The following is a 19,651-nucleotide window of genomic DNA, read 5'->3' as shown; positions in this document are numbered from 1 at the left end:
TTTATCTAGGAGGTATGTGAATTGGAAATTCTTACCGACCCTCTTGTCAAGAGGTTAAATTTATTTGAAAAAGAAAACAATTATTTGAAAGAAAATTGAGAAGAACTGAAGAAGAGAAGATGAAATTGGAGTTGCATGTTGCCGATGTCGTCGATGATCACAAGATCAAGAAGGATGCAATGCGCTTGAAGATTAGGAAGATTAGAAAATATGCCATTCATAAAAAAGCTTGGCATCATTATGCTGTTGGATCAATAGTTACCTTAGTTGCGATTTTAATCGCATTTGTTTTTTTTTTGAAAACGGGGTTTACCCCAGCCTCTGCATCAGAAAGATGCATACGGCTCATATTATTAAAAAGATAAAGTAGTAACAAAGTCGCCAAGTATCAAGGTGCGAAAATAAAGAAAAAACTCAAAAGAGCAAAAACCCAAAGCCACAACCGGCTGGCAAACACAATAGGAGCACTACATGCCTATCCTATTACATGACCGCCATCCAAACCGGTTGAAAATATCCCGCGCTACCATCTCCCATCGGGTAGACGCAGTAACCAAACGCTCCCTGGCCTCCATCGGAGTGAGTAGCGACCACATAGGATGAACACTGTGGCCCTGAAGATAACTTGCAAAAAGTGAATGTTTGTTGATCTGTTAAAGACTAAATCATTTCTGCAGTTCCATACTGCCCAAAATAAAGCACAGACGCCAACACGAATGTGTCTTGCAGTATCGGAATCAACTCCATCAAGCCACGTTCCAAATAACATGTTGATAGAGGTGGGCTGATTAATATTAAACGCAATATGAATCGACCGCCACAGAATCTTAGCCAACGGACAATCGAGAAAGAGGTGGCGCTATCGACGTCGGCATCACAGGGGACCGGGCCTCCTGGCCGTCACCTCTAGCCATGGCTGCCAGAGCAGCACCATCCACGATAGCCGACAGCGAGGTAGGAGACGTGGGAAGGGCCACCTGCCCCTCGGTATCTCCCAACTCAATAACCGCCGGCGCACAAAGGGGAGCCACGGGATCCACGGAACCCGGATAGACACCCCGAAGCCTAGGCGGTGCAGAGAACGGTCCCAAAGACCCAAGATGCAAGGTGGACGCCGGAGCCACACCAGAAGACCGAGCAGGAGCAATGTCAGTAGAACCAGACGGGCCGACCGGCTCCTTGGCCCCATCATCATCCCCCATAGCCGAATCATCCTAGTTTCCCGGTGCACCTCCTCCCTCAGTCGTGTCCATAGGATTATCATCCTCAAACTCATCGAACAAGCTAGGATCCTCATATAGAACATCCAGCTGATACAGAACACCATCATACGTCCAAGGCACCACGTTCGGCAAGAACTCAATATTAGCAACACCGACAAGTAAACGCGCCACCCCGTTGGCCCGAGTGAATGGCATATCCACCTGAACAGTCTTGCCGATCAAAGACCCCAAACTCCACGTCACCAAGAAGCTATCCAGGGGATCCGATGGCGCCCCGGAGAAACGAACCCAAATCTGCCTCAACGGTGTGCCCTGCGGCTCCTTCTTTTTCCACTCATCAAACTGCAACACAAAACTAGTGCATGTAACCCTGCTCATACCGAACTTGAGGATTCGCAACTGATCCTCCTTAGACGGGAAATCAACTTTGTAAGATGTATCATTTAGTTTGAGCAACGACCACTGAAAATTACCCGGAGCGAGTTCCGGCAACTGCTGAATAATTTGCGCCTCGGCCAACGGTCCATGAACTACCTTCACCACCCCTGGGAAAGAGGACTCTACCACTGGTGCCAAAGGTGCCACACTGGGAGACTCGAAGAACATCAACTCCGAGCAGCAGACCCCGTAGATCTGAACAGTATGCTTAGGCCCAAGCAAAAGAGGACACTCGGCAGCGGAATGCTTAGGTTTCCGGCACAGATCACATAATTCCGCAGTGCACTCAGCCATAAAGTGCCCCGTGTCACCACAACAAAAACAAGTAAGCTTCTTCTTCTTAGCCGCCCATTTGGACAACTTGTCAGCCTCTGACTTATCCGTACCATGCTCAGAAGCAGAATCACCAGTCTGCATAGGTTCCGGTAACGTGACTTCGGCCAGGGCTTGAACCGTCTCCACCGCCACCTGCGGTAGAACCGATCCTCCGTCGGCCACCACCTCAGTCTCAACCGTAGTCTTCGGATGCCTAGGCGGATAGTTACGCCGGTTCCCGCCCCGACCTCCACGGAATCGGCCCCGGAAGGAGCGGTTATTAGGAGCGACTGCCCCCTCCACAAAGTTACCGGGGGGACCCTGAAAACCCTGGCTGGCATTGTATTTAAATGTTTTACATAGTTGTGTGTTGTTTTACGAGAACTATATATGAACTTCATGTATTTATTTAGTAATAACATTTGATCACTACTGTACTTTGGTTTTAATGTGATGATGAACTTGTATTAATTTGGTCATTTCTCTATTCCTGATGTTCTTTAATGGTTTTTGATATACTTAATTACATAATGCAGATGAACCGGCAATGGATGTATTGTGACCGACGCACTTCCGAGTACATTACTAGTTATTGTCACATAAGTTATCAGGGGTAGCACGGTGCAGATGAACTTGTATGTAAATTATCGGGTATACGATTCGTATATTACCGAGCTATTGTCACATAAGTTATCGGGGGTAGCACGATGCTTTTCAAAAAAAAATTATTTACCACCTTTGTCAAAGTTATTGTGGTGTTTGTATGTAAGTTATCAGGTATGCGTGGTTCATATCTTACCAAGTTATTTTCACATATGTTATCGCGAGCGCGATGCTTAAAACATCATGCTATCTACACAAAAGTTGTTGGGGTGTGTTTCCTCGGTTTTTCTCTACGGCTTAAAAAGTTACCATGGTGTTTTTGACGTAAGTTATCATGTCGGTGGTGCGTATACTACCATGCTATTTACAAAGAAGTTACCTGGGGTTATGTTTCAGCAAATATTTTGCTCAGGTCCAAATTATCATGGTGTTGTCACCAAACTTATCGTGTCTGCGGTACGTATATTATCATATTATTTATATATAAGTTACTAAGGGTGTATTTTTAAAATTTTCTTCCCCCATGGTTAAAGTTAACACAGTGTTTGTACCTAAGTTATCTAGTCTATGGTGTGTATGTTACTATGCTATTTACACAAACATTATCGTGGGAATCTTTTCAACAATTTTCGTCCTGATTGTCAAAGCTACCATGGTTTTCCCATCTAAGTTATCAGGTTTGTGGTGCATATATTACCATGCTAAACAAAATTTTCCATGGGTATGTTTTCAACAACTTTTTTTCCTTGGGTCCAAAAAGCCACGGTGTTTGCACCTAAGTTATCAGGTCTGCGGGGCATATATTACCATACTATTTTCACAAAAGTCACCGGAGATATGATTCCAACTTTTTTTCCTTCGACTCAAAATTACCGCTTTGTTTGTATGTAAGTCATGTAAAGTAGTTTGTGGTACGTACACTACCAATGTTATGTACGCAGAAAATTACCGAGGTTATGGTTTTCAACAAATGTTTTTTTCACCGGGTCAAAATTACCATGGTGATGGTACCTAAGACACTGAAGGGACAGCCAGTTACTCTGCATTAGAGATTAGGCCTTATGTCACCAGCATTAGCACTGCAACTGTTGCAGCAAATCAGGAATTCCAGGAGTACTTTGGACGAAGGCTGGTGGAGTTTCTTCATGTGTAGTACAAATGGTAATGTGATTGCTTAAGACATCTGAATGTTTATGTTTAGCAGGGATACATATGATTCTCAAATTCCTCATGTTTATGGTACTGCTGCATGTCAAGTTCTTCCTGATTATTCTGCTGTTCCACCTCATGCATAACCTTCAACACCTTTTGCCAAGAACTCTGGCTAAAAATAGCATGCCACCAAGTCTGCATATTTTTCCTTGAATCATATAAGTACAGAAACTTCTCAGAACTAGTGATGTGGTGGGATTTTGGCAGAAGAACACACCATAGTAACTTCAGAAGAAGAAGATGTTAATTACAGGCCAAACTTCAGAAGAAGTGAAGAACAGACCAACACAACACACAAACTCACTTTTTTTTTTGGAAAAGGGGGACTCCCCGGCCTCTGCATCAGGAGTGATGCATACAGCCATCTTATTAAAGAAGCAACAGAAAGTGCGTACAAAATTCCATAGTCTCTAACCGAAAACAATAAAAAGCAGCCCACACAGAGCGCAGAAGGCTAGAGACACTAACTAGCCAATAAAGGAGCCACAACCGGCTGGCTATATAGATAGGGAAACTAATTGCCTATCCTATTACATGACCGCCATCCAAACCGGTTGAAGATATCCCGAGCAACCATCTCCCACCGGGTAGACCCAGTAACCAAATGCTCCCTGGCCTCCATCGGAGTGAGTAATGACCATGAACGGATCAGCGCCGTAGCTCGGAAGATAACCTGCAAAAAATGAATTCGTGGTGATCTGTTAAAAACCAAATCATTTCTGCACAGCCAGATGGTCCATATTAAAGCGCAGACTCCAACCCGAATATGTCTTGCTATTGTAGAGTCAAACCCATATAGCCAATTCCCAAATAAAGCATTAACAGTATTCGGTGGAGTTATATTAAAAGCAATGTGGACCGTCTGCCAGAGAACCTTGGCCAGCGGGCAATCAAAAAAGAGATGTTTAATTGTCTCATCTCGATCGCAGAAACTACACCTAGTAGGTCCTGTCCAATTACGCTTTATTAAGTTGTCCTTTGTTAGGATAACTTGTTTATGAACAAACCACATAAACACTTTTATTTTCAAAGGTACTTTGACATCCCAGACACTCTTGGAAGTTGGAATGGAGCTTGTATTAATAACATCAGTATACATAGACCTGACTGTAAATACCCCAGACGTAGTCAACTTCCAGCGTAATTTATCCGGTTGGTCAGAAAGTTGAACCTCCATTAGTCTCCTAACTAACTGGAGCCAAACCTCCCAACGATTGCCCGCTAATGACCGTCTAAACTGAATATTAAGGGGGATAGATTGAAATACCGTTGCCACGAGCACCTCACGTCGTTGAGCAATACGATATAAAGACGGATACTGAATGGCCAGGGGTGAGTCGCCCAGCCAAGCGTCCTTCCAGAAACGTGTAGTGGCCCCATTGCCAGAAACTCACTTGGACAAGGCTAGGAACAGATCGACGGCGGGAAGCGCGAAACACCTGATTGTGGCCTTCATTTATGAGCATCGGGAAGCTCGTGTCGGCACCATAACTGACAAGTAGCAGTGCAAGAAAGGAGCAGAGGCAGGCACGGTCGTGTGGCGTCAAGGAAGCAGCCGCCGCCGTGGGCACTAGCAGCATGGCCAACACGGGAGGGCTCAATGGCGGGTGCCAACGGCCATGGAGGACGAGCATGAGGTCGGGTCAGAGGGGATCAACCTGCACATGGAGGCGTGTGGCGGCGAGATCCCACAACGCCGTGAACTTGCTGGCGGGAGGAGTAGCTTCATGGTGTGCGACTCCAGAGACGGACGCGGACGAGCGGATGACATGGAGAGAGAAGGGGCCATGGTGATGCACGATTTGATTGGGAGTTCTGGACCACGATCCGACGGGATTAGAGTCATTAGGTTGTTTTTACAATCTGCCACATACATATTTCGTTTTAAGAAATGTTCAATAGTACCTCCATAAACTAATATAAGATGTTTTAAATCACTACTTTAGTGATCTAAAACATCTTATATTAATTTACAGAGGGAGTAATAATTAATCTACATAAAAGCGCATAGTAATATATATGACTTGTTTTCAAGTAAGTTGGCCTACTAAAGATCACAAACAGAACTATAAAAATGGTGTTGAGGAAGATCGAAACTGGGGTTCGGGGGAACGGAGAGTATATTCGAGATATATGTTGTATTAGTTGTAAAGTGGTGTAAGGTTCATCATAGGAATCAAAATGCTAGCTATTACAGAAGCGGAGCGCTGGCTTTATAGCACAGCTGACAACAGACGGAAAGCAACAGTAACGGCACAGTGAAATGCTACAGCGTAACGGTTCAAGCGAGCGAAGCGAGCCGTCAGATATTCCCACAGCTTCTCATCTTGGCCGTTCGTTAACTGAATCTTGAAACTGGTCTGACAGGCAGCAGGCGGGCGAAGACGGTGGGCGGCGCAGGCGGGTGAAGACGGTGGGCTGCAGATCCGCGACGTATCCGAGGCGCCAGCGGGGGCGGCGTCCTGGTGATCCACGACGGCGGCGGCGGTGGTTGCCGGCGTCGCGGAGGCATGTCCCCGGATCGGCGGCGGCGTCTGCGGCTGCGCCTCGTCCGCATGGCGGCCGATGCGAGAGCCGGATGGCGTTGGCCAGAATCAAAGGCAGGGGCGGCCGAGATTTAGAGGTGAGAGAGAGAGAGTCGAGGTGAGGAGCGACGAGAAGAAGGATGCAAACAACTGCGGGTCGGGTTTTTTTCGGTGAAAGAGGTGGTGGGAGCGGACGAAAAAAAATCAGACAAAAGTGGTAGGACTATTCAACCAAGTCGTCCATTAGGAGTAGAGATGATTTACACATTAGTTTTCTTAAAATCGGTTATTTTGTTTCCTAATTAATGTGATTGAGCGATTTAAGGTAAGGTTAATTAATTTAGATTTGATTTTTAGAGATTGATTCTTTCACATAAAAGGCATTACTAAATAACTTGCGCCAGCATAGAAAATTCTGATCCGTTCAGATTTTTTTCGTTATGTGAGAGGGTGACGCGAAACTAAACCCGCGGGCCTAGGGGAGAGGACGAAAAAAACCAGTCAAAAAAAAACGGGACGAAAGTGGTGGGACGAAAAAAAACCTGGACACAATCCTATCAACTGCTCCATTAGAAATAGGGATATATAATCGCATAGATCAGAGCTGGCCTAATTGACGTGCATTGTAAATTTGTAATCACATAGTAGCTAGATTAGAGCTGCCTTAACGTGCATGCGGATGGCTCTTTTACCCTTTTTTTTGCAATTAATAGGAGATTGCGATCTTTGTTTGGTCCAAAAGCCTTTATTATAGGGGTGTGGTTAGATCTCAGTGGACTAAGACTTAACGAAGCCTCAGTTAGGTTAAAGAACATACAAAAAGGAAAAGAGAAAATTAAAAAAAAAGTTTACACGGATTTCTATGTAAGTTCTATCGACCACCGATACAACTCTACACACACCAATATTTGCTTTACCTACAAACAAGTAATAAAACTAGAAGCAATTTATAGGTGTAGTAGGATAGGTTTATAATATAATAAAGAGTGTGATAAATAAAAGTTAGGAATGCTTCAATGTTCATCACGCACGTCTGGACTGCTTCATAGTCTGTTTTCAACATTAGTACTATTTCCTCCGTTTTTATTTACCCCGTGTATTAGCTTTGCTCAAAGTCAAGCTTTGTAAACTTTGACAAAGTTTCTAAACAAAAATATTAACCTATACAATAACAGATCAACACTATTAGATTTATTATAGAATGTACTTTCATATAATATAGATTTGTTATGATAAATGTTTATATTGTTTTCTATATACTTGTCAAACTTTACTAAGTTTGACTTCAGTCAACTTTAATAAGTAGTACTAATTATGAACATCTTCATAGCCTTCACAAACCAGTTTTGCAAGTAATCCTGAACATCTTTGTAGCATGCAAGAACCAGACTGTTGCTGGATATTTATCACTGTAACCCTATGCTCTTACAAAAACAACATCCTAGTAAATGCTAGCCTCAAAATCTTTGGCCTTGCAGCTCTGATATATTTCAACGAATGAATGGTCCTGATTCTGCTATATCTAAATCTCTACAATACTACTTCTTTTGTATGTAGAACAACTAGTTCTTTTATTGTTCATTTTTAATTGATTTATGCTGAAACACTAAATGAGGCTTAGCATGCTATAGCTGCGCCATATCTTTTCATAGCTTTTGGCTGAGCCGCCGCTAAGAGGCTTAGCGCGCTATTTTAAACTTTGGTTGGATCCTTCGTCATTTCTTTTTCTTTTCTGGAATAGAGACCCCATGACCACCCACAGCTCACCGGACCGTGTTCCGCCGGCTTAATAACTTCAACAGGATCTTCGACGAGGGTGTGAAGTACGCAATCCTACATGGCACATTCAGGCTGGTCTACCCGAGGCACACCGATATTCTAACCACTGACCCTGCCGTCATTGAGCAGACAAACTTCAGTCAATTCAGTAGGGTGATCTTCCTTGCTGATCATCCTTGTTCCACCTCTCTTTCTTAACAAATAGCATGGTGAATTGCTGATAGACACATCAGTCTGTAATCGTCAGACATTTAATTAGATCCTGCAAGATTTATAGAGGATGGAGTCAAAACGTGAGTAGTATGAACAACATGTTGCCATGTACTCCTGAATCAATTAACCATCATAATGTAGACGGTTAACCTTGACTTCACATTCAAGGTAGTCAGACCAATCATATATCATTTAATTCCCCTAAAAGGATACTAAACTGAATGACTGCTGCAATGTATGGGGAGAAGTGGCGACATCAGAGAAAGCTAGCAAGCCACGAGTTCTCAACCAAAGTGCTACGCGAGCTCAGCAGAGATGTTTTCAGAACGAATGCTGCAAAATTATCAGAGAATATCTCATCTGTAGCAGCTAACAAAATTACCATAAACATGCAGATACTTCCATGATCATCAGCAATATAAATAGGATAATCTTTTAAGTGCTAAGATCATATTTCTAGCTTTAATAGTTCAGTCTATGGCTGTCTAATTTAGCACTTCATAACCTACAAAAGAGAGAATCAAATCAGATCCTAGACCTGAATGGTGAAACCAAAATTCAGTGAGCTCTTCTTGGGAAATAACTGCAGTAAACATGGTTTCTTCAGAACTTCTGAACCGGGCTATGGATTACTCAGATTTCTGAGTGAGCAAAGTTAAGATACGAATTAATTGACCCTGAGTTCGAAGTTGAGGTAGCATGCTCATACCAATAGCTCATTGACTTGATGCGCATTTGCTGGCTGGCAGTTCTCTGAACTTTTACCATTTCGATTGCATACCAAGTCTGCAATGCACATTTCCTCAGGACCTTTTGATGAGAACAACTATGGACTCAATCTTCGAAGTGGGATTCAATTTTGAGATTAACATCGGATCAAATTCTTTTGTACTATTGGTATGTTGATATGTTCTGGAAATTAACTGAAAAGGTATCTTAATATCTGGTCAGAATGCAGAAGCCAAACTGAAAAAGATCATAAAGATAATCAATGACTTTGTGAAACAGTTGATCCATCGAAAGAGAAAGAAAATGAAGAATGGAAGTGATCATGCAACGGTTCTAATGACTGATATTTTTTATTTTTTTTAGCATAAAGTCAAACTGAGTATTGGAATAGGATCTCTTGGTCTACAAGTATTTCAAATTTCATAGATGTTCAATTCTATCTTTTATGGTGCATACAAAAGCCAAGGATGACATCCTATCAAGATGCATACTTTAGAGCGAGAAGCATCCTATGTTACTATATCTGTTCGTAGTAGCAAGATTTATTCTTTGTTGACAAATAAAATAGTAGCATCAACAGGATTAGGAAGGTAACATGTGTCATTTGAGGAGCGTAGACATAGCAAAAAAGGCAACCACATGGAATAGGGAAAACCATTGATATGAACAAAATAGCATTCTAATTTCAAGTGGACACCTTCACGGATCCATAACATTACCAACAGGTACTCCGATCAATAGATGAATTATCAAACAAGATTTGGGTTAACCACCCAAATCACACTTTTCTCTCGGTTTGGATAAGATTACCCACCTAATTTCCAATAGGAAGTGCCTCGATAGGTGGTTAGTCAATGGTTGACCGACCGTGACTAGCACATCACCCAATGTTGAAGGTGTTGGCTCGAAGCTCCGCAGATGAAAATTTAATGTTTGACCTTTGGTTGAACTCATAAGCATCGGCACACGTGCAATGCTTTCTTCATGATTGAGATCCAGCGCCTTGCCCACAGCAAGGCACGGCGTAATTGGTGGGCTGGCAGCCGTTGGATTAGGGGGGGCTCAGATTGAGTGATGCAGCATGAAACACTGTAGCTGACACTGTAGACCGGGGTACTGTGGGCAATCTTATGTAGACAAGGCACTGTAGCTCAGGGTACTGTTCACGCGGATATGTCCGTTGACCCTCGATCCGATGGTGGGGAAAGGAGAGCCAGTCGCCGTACTGTTCACCGGTGACTTGCTCACAGCAAGTCACTGGATCTCAATCCCTTTCTTCAAGGATTTGTCTAGCAGTAGTATATTTTTATCGGTTATATGTCATAGTGTTTGTGGTAGAATTATGACGATTCTGCCACAAGTTTTGTAAACTGATTTGTTCGCCTGCAATGCTTAATTTTTAACTCGAAAAGAAAATATTGAACATAGGTGCATCTACTCAGACTGACCTTTCTTACTACTTTTTCTTGGAAAGTCAAATATTTCTGAAACTTTTTTTTGCAACAAGCATGGTCTAGCATTATATATTTCTTGTTACCTTTCAGGCGGGCATGAGCGGAGACTACGGTGCACTTGATCACCAATGTTCTACATCTACTTACAGAAGAACACACACTATGCCCTGTTTGGTGTTTATAGGTTCGACGACGAGCCACTAGACGGCGGCAGGACGCCTTCCTTCTTGGCCATCTCGTACAGAGCTATGGCCGAGAGTGCCTTTGCGTCTGACGTCAAGCGCCAAAGCTGGTCGTAGGGGACCACACGCAGGTTGATCAGCTCGCCATGATCCCGCAGGCCCGTTTCCTTTCCTTGGAGAGCCCTGATAGTCTCCTCGTCCACGTGCCCCCGGTAAAGGAACAGGCCAATCTCTTCGTCACAGCCACCCTGATAAAAATAAGAAGCTAGTTAGTCAAGGTATTGCACGACCAGGAGTGAGTGTAAGTTCTTGGAACAGGTGTCGAAATTGCGCCGGCATGGATCAAGAGAACTTTTCCATTCCAGGTATTGGTGCCAAAAGCACATCCCAGTTACAGAAGTTTTGCTGAATCACATGCCGGAATTGCTATGCAGTACTCTTTGCTATGTTTCCAAGCAGCATATTTTAGAAGGATTATTACAGATCTGCAAAGTTATTGCCAACTGAATTCATCTGGCTGTTTTCTACTTTTTGTGTTGCGTTTTATTCTCAACAAAAATATATATGGTACGATGAGACAAGGAACCCCAACTACGCACGTACAATGTTATCATCAGGTCTGCCCAGTGCACTTAAGCCAAACTGAGTTAAGTTATGTTATTCTTTCCTGAAGCAGAAGTTATTGCCTTGATTGTGAACTGGAGGAAATGAAGGGAATGTAGGCCACGTACCGGTGATGGTAGCATTCTGCACCCAGTAGCAGGGTCCAGCAAAGCAGTAAGATCAACCATGTCCCCTAGATTTAACTTTATACCAGTTTCTTCTTCGACCTGCCAACAATCCAGGTATAATTACTGAACAGTGATGTATACATTAACTGAATACCTAGTACTTCAGAAATTAAGTCAGATTCCTGGCAGTGGCAGCGAGATTGGTATATGTCTTATGAACCAAATCGAGCTAAAACTGGGCTGGTGCGACTCACTAGCTGCAACAGCATGCAAGCTTCAGTGGATAAACTGTATATCTGGGGAAAGAAGATACTAACCTCTCGGACTGCGGTGCCAACAAAGTCGCCGTTTTCATCATCTAGCATTCCAGCTGGTAGCTCCAATATAAACTTTCCAATAGGAACTCTAGCCTGAACATTTTCGGAAGGGTCAATAATCAACAGAATGTTTTGTTCATCGAATATGCAACCTTTCGCTGCCAATCACAGTAATATATATACCTGTTCAGTAAGAACGGCATAAGTTTGCCCTTTGGACTCCAAGAGAATCAACACAGCAACAGCAGGCCCTCTTGCGAAGACAATCCCTGGAATCTAAATATATTGCCAATCCATAAGACCAACAAAAATCCACAAGATGTACTTTGATTATGTAGGAACTGGTCTAGAATAAAGATTTCACGAGCATCTCAATTAGCTCTAAATCCATCATGCAAAGGCAGTGCCGACAAACAGTGTTCCAGCCTATACCCACCTTGGTCTATCCCAGCTCCTCCCCTGTCCTATCCTATTTGCACCATGATCTCTACTTACCCATGTTGCTCCCAAACGCTGTTTGTTTCTAAGCAATCCTAACAGAGAACTAGCTAGACACGAGAAAGTCGCATGCATTTCAGTTCAGGAAACACCTTAAAATTGCATAATTCAGACTGTTACTACTGCCAATCAAGTCCGGAGGGTCATAAAAGTAGAATTAAGGGGCATCCAGATCACCTTGGCCTTGGTCGCCTCGTCGACGATGTCGGCTTTGAACTTGAGGAACCCCACGCGCTCCCCGAACATGTCCACCCCCTGCACGCATCAGATTCAGATGTGCCATCCGTCCACTAATCCCCCAACGAAATCGTTATTAGAGCTCAAACATTTCGATGCGGGAGAAAGAGGGGAGCACCAGCCACCGCACCTGGATGAGGATCTGCCGGAGGCTGAGCTTCCCGTGGGCGAGCAGGCCCCTCTCCCCCTGCAGGCTCTCCAGCCAGCGCCGGAACAGCGCCGAGTCCAGCGCCTTCCTGAAGTCCGCCTCGGGGAGGCCCGCCGCCGCCACGACCCGCACGGGCCCCGCCGCGCCGGGCACCTCCACGGTGGCGGCGCCGAGCTGCGGCGCGTCTGACGAGGCCATGCGCACGGCCGTCTTGCTGCTCCGGCCGGGGAAGGGGAGGAGAGGCAGCGGCGGCGAGCGGCGACGGAGGCCAAGCAGACAGTGTGCTGCCGCACGTGTCGCCGCGGCCATTTCTGCTGCTGGAAGCCTCGCCGGGCACGCGAGCCATGTGCCACTTATCATGGGCCGGGCCGAGGAAGCCCAGAGTGCCAATTCCGGCCCAACGGCCCGCTCGGGGGGCTGTAACCTCGCCTCCTCTGTTCTAACCCCGCGTGGCAGTAGCGGCGGCGGCGGAAACAAACCAAGCAGTAGTGAGAGCGGCGGCGGCGGCGGAGGAGGAGGAGGAGGAGATGACGGGGAAGGGGGTGCGGCGGAGGGAGAAGAACTACCGGGCGGCGCACGGGGGCGACGCGCGGCTGCCCCCGCCGCCCAAGCAGCGGGAGCTCGAGGCGCTCCCCTCCAAGCTCCGCCGCCTCATCGCCATCCAGAAGAAGCAGGACGGCGCCACCACCGGCGGAGGCAAGGCCGACGCTTCCTCAGGTGAGCTTCCCTTACCCCCCATACCTCCTCTCCTACGGCCGCGGCAGCGCTGGCCCGCTAACCGTCTCGCTCGTTGCCCAGGACCAGGAGGGGCTCCCCGGAAGCACGGCACCGATGCGACGGCCAAGGACAAGGCGGGGAAGGATAAGGTAATGTGCTTAACACAATTCGTCTTGCAAAATTAGCTTCTGTCGCCTGTGCCATTGTGATTTAGTGGCTGGTGAATGATTGTGCAGAAAACCAAGAAGCCGGCATTGGAGGCTGCCGCGGATGCCAAGGCAGCAGAGGGTGCACCGGCGGCCGACGAGAACGCGAACGCCGACGGTGGAAAGAAGAAGAGGAAGCGGGGGAAGGTCGAGGATCTCCGTTTCAAGGAGCTCGAGGCGAATGTCTCGGTTTCCAAGAAGCAGAAAAGGAAGAAGTGAGTTGCCTAGCCATTTGATGTGTCCTGGTTTACCTGGCTCGGATCGTGTAGCCTTCTGCATCAATTTGTTTTGTTTCTATGTTGCCTGGTGCAAATAAAATGCCATGTACACAGTATCTTGCTTCAAGTGATGCTAAGTTAATCGCATACGTTTTGGAACTAGGACAAATGCTCTAGTGTAGTAGGCACCTGCTTAAGAAAACCTCACATTCACTCGTAGCAACGTATAATGAATGGATGATAAAATATATTGTGTCATTGGTTGCAGACATCTGGATGAGAAGAAAAAGAAGCGCAAGGCTGGTAAGTCCGAGACTCATCTGGAATTCCCTGGGCGTGAAAAGGTCAAATTTGGTGATATTGTTGAGGCTCCACCAAAGCTATCATTCCCAAAGGTGCCCTCTTTTCTCATGTCCCTCTATGTGAACTCATTTACTTTGTTATTTCGTGGATTAAATGTATTGTTCTTGGCTTTGTAGCGGAAGAGTCATTTGGATGTTTCTGCTGAGAGGCTAAGGAAAGAGGTGGTTGAGAATTACAGAAACATCAAAGGCTGGACATCAAGGCCTGGTCTCCAGCTTCCCACTCTAGCTGAATAAACACCCGTGTAACCATTTATCTTGTGCCTTCTTATGCTAGATCAGAGTTGCTTATATATAACAACTTGCGCACTCTCTTGTAAGCAATTGTGAAACGTTATATTGTTGTTTGATTCGAGGTTGTGTGTTCTGTTTTGCTTCCCTAAAGCAATTATTATATCATTATGGGTAATCGGGAATTCTGGGATTAGGAAAACGTATTATTTGCTTTTGGAATGGGAATAGGAGCATAAACTCATGCTACTTTGTTGTTCTTCGCGAGAACTGGACGTTATTATTACAACTTGTCAAAAGAGTAGCTGTTGGAGATGTACATATGACAGTACGCTCAGAAAAGATCTAGTAGCTTGTTCGGGTGTTCAAGCTGAAATATTACGGGGGTACACAAAAATATGAAGGCCTTGATCCATATGGAGAGTAAACATTGTTTTGTATACTGGACTCTTGGATTCATCTTCCAGTTTGAACCTGAAGAAATGTATCAGGGTAGCAGCCATGATTTTCATCTGCCTGTATGCAAATTCTTTCCCCAAGCATATACGTGGGCCCGCCTGATCATGGAAAGAAGACTTATTAAATGGTGAAAATTGCCATCTGAACTCTAAAGGAAAAATAGAACTATCTTTGCTTGTGTTTTTGACTTGAGAACTGATGTTAACACGGGCAGACTTTTTTATTAGTTTGTGTGTAAGTGATTGATGTCAGTTGCAGTACTTTCTGAAAGCTCATCCATTAGCAATTAGTTACCATGTTGTTTCCTACTTTATTTGTAAATAAAATGCTTGATTTTCTGTCTTAGCAACAGAAGGGTCATATTTAAATACCAGCAATGTGACTTTTTAAAAAAAAATTCACCAAGTACCAACTTATAGTGATATTCTCGCCTGTGCCTGGCTAACCCAATTTGTCAGAGTTGGACATGCTCACTGAATAAAATTATAGGCCTTATAAACATGTGCAGAGATTATTTCTCAAGTAATACTTACATTGAAAGATATAAACTTGTAAGGGCTCTCTTGCTGAAAGATTCCATCCACTAGCCATCTTTCAGGCCTGAATTCTTCAGCATCCTCACCCCAAAGGTATTTCATTCTCCCCATGGCATAGATCATATAGTTCATTCCATCTCCTTTTATCACTCTGTAACCATTGGGTAGCAAATCATCTTCATCTGCCATCTTGCCATCCTGTAAAATTGCCAAGTTTTTCTTAACAATGGCCATGCCATTCTGGAGATAATATATTTCTGTGTAAAACTGTAGAAGTTTCAAATTTAATATTTCTCTTAATGATTTTGACAGCAGTTTAACATTGTATCGAGCAATTTATTTCTTTCTATTTTTTCAACAGCAGCTATTCTGGTATTATTCTCACTTCAATTATTATTTTGGAACTCATTCTACAGCTACAATCCTACTCCCTTCTTGATTTTTGTTCTTTTTTGGACAAAAGCTGGGAAAGTGCATAAACTACGTAGTATAAACTTTACATGCTCAGATTTATCATTATTATTATATAATTTACAATACAGGGTATGCTTACTCTACAAACTAATCCGGTACTTACCAATGTTTCAGGTTATGATTAGTGCAGTAAGTGGGTATATAGTGCCAGGCCCAAAATAACAAGTCATGTCTCATTTTAGTTGTAGTCTACTCCCTACAAGGAATAGCTGTCGAAGTTTGGAGTTGTTCATACCACTGGAACAGCAGGATACAGCCGGAGTGTCTCAGTTAACGTAGCATGGAGGTACTGCATCTTGTCAATGGCACCTTGTTTTAACCTTGCAGTGAAGGTCTCCATGTTATCTTCTTGCGCCAATTCAACAGATTCCTTGATTTCATAGGCAATCTTATCCTGCACTATGGGGTTCTTGCAGAGCATGTAAATGAACCATGATAGGGTATTTGCCGTGGTATCTTTCCCAGCAATCAGGAAGCTGAGGACTATGTCACGTAGGTAGCGATCGTTCATTGTCACTGGGTCCTCCTCACTCGCCAGTATGAATCTTGATAGTATGTCTTCTCTAGCTTTCTGCATGCATCATAAAAGAGAACACATAGTTAATACAGCATGGTATATGCAGCTTTGTCTACAGCTTTATTTATTTGAAGAATGTTTCTTGAATTTTTGGCTGACCATATTCTGAACTTTCTCCAGATTTATAAAGCACATCATAAATCATAAGAGCATAGCACATAAAAAACCCAGATGACCAACATTGTACTACCTTAAAATTACTCCATATTCTAAGGTGTTAGAAATTGATGCCATGTGATATATATTATATATTTCAACTAATCCTGCCAAGCCTATTACAGGATGTGTATTTGAAATGATTTGGGTACCAATATCTATTTCAATGCCAAGTTAAACATTATTCCTCAAGTTATCTGTGTACTCGAGACTCGGACATTATAAAACTGTGTTATGTCTTACACAGATTGTAGCAAATTATAGTGAGATAGAGTTTCGTTGCCCTTACTTGGTCATGCCTATTCTTCATTTGCTCTCTCTTTTGGTGGATCAACTGCATCACAAAATCATCGATTATCTGAATGTTCTTTTTGAGTTTGGCTTCTGATCCGATATTAAGCTGGCGCTTTACTTGCCAGAACATATCAACATATCGGTAGTAAACAAGAGAGCTTGCTTCATCGAACGCCTTGCTGAATCGAATGCTAGATTCATCTGATCCAGATAGTGTGTTAAGCTCAAAACCAAGCCCCACTTTGAACATGGAATCCATTGCTGTTCTCATCAAAAGGTCCTGATAAAATTTGCAATCAAAAGGTAGAAATAGGAAGAACGAAACAACCACTTGGTCTGTGAACTTTGCAGTTGAGCTTGTTCAAGCCACTTAAATATATTTTTTGCTACCTCAAAAACTTGAGTTATGCATAATCCAATCTACAAGTTTTTAGTGAAATGCTTGCTCCAGTTTCTTCTCATTATAGCTAGATTGAATTTGGGTTTGGTTGGGTGTAGGATTAAATTCACTTTAGTCTTTTGTATGTTAAAGTGCTAAAGTAAAATGGAGAAGAGATAAAAGGTGCAAATATGATCTTAGCACTTAACAATATTGTATTTTTTTTATCGATCATAGTTATGGAAGAACCTGCATGTTTATGGTAATTCTGTTAGCTGCTGCATATGAGATCTTCTCTGCCAGTTTTGCAGCATTAATTCTGAAAACATCACTGCTGAAGTCACGTAGCACTTTGGTTGAGAACTCGTGACTTGCTAGCTTCCTCTGGTGTCGCCAGTTCTCACCATCAGTTGCGAAAATTCCATTCCCAAAGAGGTCCCTCATGACCCGTGTGTTGAAATCCCCCTGTGAAATAGGCTCCAACGTCATCAAAAAATTGTGCTCATAGGCTCTTTTTTTTTTGTAACTTTTACATACATTTGCAGTAACTATTCAACATGATCTTTTTCTTGTAGGGGTAAAACATGAGCAACCCAACTAGCCTGTATGTAGGCTTAAGGTTAATAGCTGCCTCTTTGCGATTAGATTCAGGGCAATATGCTGTTAGTCATCCTATTCTGAATGGAGATTGCTCTGTGAACTTAATAACTGTCAGCTGAATGTCTCACTACCTTGCAAAATACATTTTTATTCAGTCATATCATAGCAAATTATAGCATGTAGTTACCACTGAGGAAACTACTCAAAGTTTGACTTGATCATCCATTGTATAAATCTTCAGGATTTAATCATCGAAAATTCAAAATTCAGAATAAACTATCTATCTATTACTCCTCACTGTATGGAGGAACAGAGACGATCAACATGGACTAGTTATTAATCATTAAGAAAGGCAGAGGAGGAACAGATACGATCAGCATGGATAATCACCTTACTGTATTTACTGAAGTTGGTCTTGAGAAAATGCTCGATGACAGCGGGGTCAGAGGTGAAGATCTCACTGTGCCCGGGATAGACCAGCCTGCTGGTGGGATGCAGAAGCGCATATGACACTTGTTCGTCAAAGAGCTTGTCAAAGTTCTTGAGTTGACGAAGCACAGTCCCGATGAGCGGTGGCCGGTCTTGGGCTCTCTGGGCGAACTCCCTCGTGCAGAAGACTGCGAAGGACGCAACAACGCCAAGGATGTAGAGGGTGATTACCAGGAAGGCTATGGCTAAAACTGAAACTAAGCAGATCCCCATGGACGCAGCAAGGGAGGAGAGCTGAGAAGCCATTAGAGGTGCCTGCTGCTGCTTGCTGAATATATGTTTACCATATGCATCTTATATATGTAATCTACTCGGCCAGCCATCCACTTTATCTCTTTGGGTTTAGTTAATGTTAATGTCCCTGTCTTCTAGACTAGAACACTGACATGCATGTTTCTATATTCTTGGCATTTTGGACTGTCCTGTATGATAGTAAGTGGGCAGTCATGTGGTCAAACTATTCAAGTGGCTAAACAAATCGCTTATGCTTTGATTAGATTTCAAGGTCTAATTTGTATCTGCAAATTATGTGTTTGGTAAGACTTTGTGTGGATAATTTAGGCTTGGAACTTTCCTAGTAATCAAGTCCTCCATATGCATATTTCACTTACCATTATATATTCTGCTACTTCAGGATAAAGAATCTAATCAGGAATACCAGGATAGTGGAGAAGAATCAAGTCCACCCTTGAGAATGAATAATAATGGCAACTGTGTTGAAGATTCAGCTGTTGGTTCAACAAAATTAAGTATCCAAAATAGTGATATGTGTCACTGGCATGTGGCCTTAGGACGCGTATAATAGTATTCTTTATGTACATCCTTGCTATGTTTCTACAGGGCAGCCTGGTGCACTTAGCTCCTACATTTCTGCAAGAGTCTGCAGGACCCGAACCTCATGGTCACAAGGCAACAGCTTTTCCGCTCTGCCAAGGCTCTCCTTCAAATCCTTTGCTATGTTTTTGAGGGGGAAAATGCACAGCATTGTTGTGTTGTGTCTTTGGAATGTACCTACTTGGCTGCTAAGTACAAGCAAGCTGAAGAAGTCAGAAGGAGCAGTGACATAGCTGATTGCGTTTGCATGAGTTCAGCAAACTGGATGATGGCGAAACTAAATTATATCTCAATTGGATTGGCAGTCAAGGACTTGCAACCTTGACAGCAACATCTACACGATGACATAGCAGTTAGATCTATCTGTTTGTACTTTTATGTATGGCATTGGTATGGGGAACAGTCCAGGTTTATTACTTCTGAGTTCTGATACGATCACTGACACATACATTTTGATGCATTGAGAACTAAATACTATGAATGAAAACTCCATTGGAGAGCCATCGTGCAGGTAG

General features: G+C 43.5%; 3 protein-coding genes across 3 annotated transcripts; 1 reads left to right on the top strand and 2 right to left on the bottom strand.

Moving 5' to 3' along the window:
• Positions 1–10,481: 10,481 nt before the first annotated feature.
• On the bottom strand, positions 10,482–12,910 carry LOC119287997 (nudix hydrolase 14, chloroplastic-like). Its single transcript, XM_037567617.1, has 6 exons — positions 12,587–12,910; positions 12,397–12,474; positions 11,905–11,997; positions 11,722–11,814; positions 11,405–11,503; positions 10,482–10,921 (listed from the first exon to the last, which is right to left on the bottom strand). Exons 1-6 carry the CDS (start codon positions 12,800–12,802, stop codon positions 10,670–10,672), a joined length of 831 nt encoding a protein of 276 aa, XP_037423514.1. The 5' UTR covers positions 12,803–12,910; the 3' UTR covers positions 10,482–10,669.
• Positions 12,911–13,068: 158 nt separating this feature from the next.
• LOC119287996 lies at positions 13,069–14,474 on the top strand. Its single transcript, XM_037567616.1, has 5 exons — positions 13,069–13,321; positions 13,403–13,470; positions 13,558–13,742; positions 14,014–14,140; positions 14,225–14,474. Exons 1-5 carry the CDS (start codon positions 13,132–13,134, stop codon positions 14,342–14,344), a joined length of 690 nt encoding a protein of 229 aa, XP_037423513.1. The 5' UTR covers positions 13,069–13,131; the 3' UTR covers positions 14,345–14,474.
• A 16-nt stretch (positions 14,475–14,490) lies between these two features.
• LOC119287995 (cytochrome P450 704C1-like) lies at positions 14,491–18,627 on the bottom strand. The gene is made up of 6 exons (XM_037567615.1): positions 18,204–18,627; positions 17,463–17,678; positions 16,830–17,114; positions 16,043–16,378; positions 15,331–15,531; positions 14,491–14,895 (listed from the first exon to the last, which is right to left on the bottom strand). Exons 1-6 carry the CDS (start codon positions 18,546–18,548, stop codon positions 14,704–14,706), a joined length of 1,575 nt encoding a protein of 524 aa, XP_037423512.1. The 5' UTR covers positions 18,549–18,627; the 3' UTR covers positions 14,491–14,703.
• Positions 18,628–19,651: the final 1,024 nt, after the last annotated feature.

The sequence above is a fragment of the Triticum dicoccoides genome, chromosome 4A (assembly GCF_002162155.2).
Source record: "Triticum dicoccoides isolate Atlit2015 ecotype Zavitan chromosome 4A, WEW_v2.0, whole genome shotgun sequence".
Classification (NCBI taxonomy): Eukaryota; Viridiplantae; Streptophyta; class Magnoliopsida; order Poales; family Poaceae; genus Triticum; species Triticum dicoccoides.
The sequence above is the reverse complement of the archived record's forward strand: the minus strand, read 5'-3'. Positions and strand labels throughout refer to the sequence as shown.